This window comes from Eimeria tenella, genomic scaffold (assembly GCF_000499545.2).
Source record: "Eimeria tenella Houghton genomic scaffold, Eth_scaff764, whole genome shotgun sequence".
In the NCBI taxonomy this organism is placed as follows: Eukaryota; Apicomplexa; class Conoidasida; order Eucoccidiorida; family Eimeriidae; genus Eimeria; species Eimeria tenella.
This window is the reverse complement of record NW_013545882.1, coordinates 2,523-5,132: the sequence shown is the minus strand read 5'-3', so window position 1 is coordinate 5,132 and position 2,610 is coordinate 2,523. Positions and strand designations below refer to the sequence as shown.

Sequence of the window (2,610 nt, the reverse complement as noted above, 5' to 3'; positions counted from 1 at the left end):
TTTATTTTTAATTTCATTTAATTTTAATTTAATTTAATTTTAATTCAATTTTAATTCTAATTTAATTTAATTTTAATTTAATTTTAATTTCATATTAATTTTAATTTAATTTTAATTTGATTTTAATTTACCTTTAATTTCATCCTAATTTAATTTTAATTTTATTTTAATTTAATTTTTGCTTTGATTTTACTTTTTTCAGATTTTTTTTTATTTTTAATCTATTTGTGTTTCCTTCAATTTTCTTTTTACCGAAAGGAATAAATAATAAATGAATAAATGAATAAAAGGAATGAATAAATAAACAAATAAATAAGTAAATAATTATATAAATACCAAATCAAGAAATAAAACTAATTCAACAACTAACAAATAAATAGATATATAAATAAACAGAAAACTAATTAAATGAATGGTAAACAGCAAATAAATAAAGAAATAAATACCAAACGATAAATAATAAATAAATAAATAAATAAATAATAAATAATGAGCAAACAAACAAACAAACAAACAAACAAACAAACAAACAAACAAACAAACAAACGAACAAACAAATAAATAAAGAAACAAATAAACAAACGAACAAACAAACAAATAAATAAATAAATAAATAAACAAATAAATAAATAAATAAATAAATAATTAATTAAAATAAAAAAAAGAATTACTGCTTCTTCTGGGTCTCGAGCTGCTGCTGCAGCTCATTTGCTTCTTTTCGAATTGCAGCAAATTGCTGCTGCAGCATTTGCTGCCGAGAAGCAACACGAACTAATTCTCCTCTTTTCTGAATTAACAAATAAATAAATAAATAAATAAATAAATAAATAAATAAATAACAAATAATATTTTAATTATTTATTAGGTCTGTTCAGATTTTGAAGCGGTAGGGGGAAAACGCGAAAAACTGATGGCGGCCCTAAACCCTAAACCCTAAACTCTAAACCCTAAACCCTAAACCCTAATCTCTAAATCCTAGACCCTAAACCCTAAACCCTAAACCCTTGAGTACCTCGGAGAGCTCCTGCTTGAGGGCCATGATTTGCTCGGAATGCAGTGCTGCTCTTGCTGCTGCTTCTGCGAGCTCCTGCTGCTGCTGCTGCAGCTGCTGCTGCAGCCGCTGCAGCTTTGCTGCTGCTAATGCTTCTGTTTTTGCTGCATGCAAATATCTCTCGTGCAGCCTGAAAAACCGCTGCTTGAACAGCAAAGACCTAAAAGCAAACCGACAAATGCTGCTGCTGCTGCTGCTGCTGCTGCTGCTGCTGCTGCTGCTACTGTTGTAATCTGGCATGCACTGCCAGTCGTGCTGCTGCTGCTGCTGCTGCAGCTGCTGCTGCTTTTGCGGTGTGTCGTGTACTAATGGCAGTGGTGGTGCTGTTGCGGTGGCGCTAATGCTGCTGTTGCTGCTGCTGCTGCTCATTTTGCTGCAGCTTCTCCCACTGTTGCTGCTGCTGCGGCTAAGTCTGTGCTGCAGCAATGCGTGGTGGGGATTTTTGCTCTTGTTTGGCAGCAGCAGCAGAATTCCGTTTGCTGCTGCTGCTGCTGCTGCTGCTGCTCAAGATGCTGCGTACTGGACTGTCCTAACTACCACAACCACATCTCCTGCTGCTGCTGCTGCAGCTGCTATTGCTGCTGCTGCTGCTGCTGCTGCTGCTGCTGCTGCTTACGTATTAACAGTTAGTGCTCCTTTCTCACAGAGAGAATCCAGGAACTTTTCAACTCGCTCTTCTACTGTTGGGGGCGGCGCCTCTGCAGGCAGCAGCACATTTGCTGCTGCTGCTGCTGCTGCTGCTGGTTTGGCTCCTATTCTTGCTGCTGCTGCTGTTGCTGCTGCTGCCGCCTGCTTGGTTGCTGCTGTTGCTGCTGCCGCCGTTGCTGCTGCTGCTGCTGTTGCTGCTGCTGCTGCGGCTGCTGCTGTCGCTGATTTCGCTGCTCCCAATGCTGCTGGTGAAGCCTGTGCTGGAAATTTGGCTGCTGCTGCTGCTGCTGCTGCTGCTGCTGCTGCTGCTGCTGTTGTTGTTGCTGCTGCTGTTGTTGCTGTTGCTGCTGCTCCTGCCGGTGATTTATCTGCTTCTAAAGAAGTTGAAGCAACAGTTAGAGGCGCTCCCGCAGCAGAGAGGGGCCCTTGGGCGAAGGTAGAGACTTGAGGTAGCTGCTGCTGCTGCTGCTGCTGCTGCCGCTGCTGCTGCGCTTCTTGCTGCAGTGGTTGCGGCAAAAGCAACGGCTGCTGCTGCTGCAGCGGTGCTGCTGCATCCTGCTGCTGCTGTCCTCTGTCCATAGTCTGCTGTATGCCTCCTTCTCTAGAGCCCAGACTTCAGGGTTTAGGGTTTAGGGTTTAGGGTTTAGGGTGCCCGCCGGGTGTACGTACACCGCAGTGCTCTATTCCCCCTCAGTTCTGCTTGACTTCACTCGAGGGTGCTGTGGCTAGCTAGTTAGCTAGCTAGCTAGCTAGCTAGCTAACTAATTAGCTAGCCAAGCGAAAAGCTGATTGAGCACTTCAGTGGCTAGCTGGCTATCCAGCTAGCTGCAGCAAACGCCAACTCGCTAGCTAGCTAGCGAGCAGGCTAGCTGCTATGCAGCTAGCCAGCTAGCTAGTTGAAGGTCTGGCTA

At 42.7% G+C, this 2,610-nt stretch overlaps 2 protein-coding genes across 2 annotated transcripts; both read right to left on the bottom strand.

Moving 5' to 3' along the window:
- Positions 1-667: 667 nt before the first annotated feature.
- On the bottom strand, positions 668-1,420 carry ETH_00026030 (uncharacterized protein; the record flags this gene model as incomplete). The annotated part of the gene is made up of 2 exons (XM_013380663.1): positions 668-787; positions 1,013-1,420. The coding sequence occupies 2 exons, from the start codon at positions 1,418-1,420 to the stop codon at positions 668-670; spliced, it is 528 nt and encodes a 175-aa protein (XP_013236117.1).
- A 243-nt stretch (positions 1,421-1,663) lies between these two features.
- On the bottom strand, positions 1,664-2,278 carry ETH_00026025 (uncharacterized protein; the record flags this gene model as incomplete). Its single annotated transcript, XM_013380662.1, has 1 exon — positions 1,664-2,278. The coding sequence occupies one exon, from the start codon at positions 2,276-2,278 to the stop codon at positions 1,664-1,666; it is 615 nt and encodes a 204-aa protein (XP_013236116.1).
- Between the last annotated feature and the right edge of the window lie 332 nt (positions 2,279-2,610).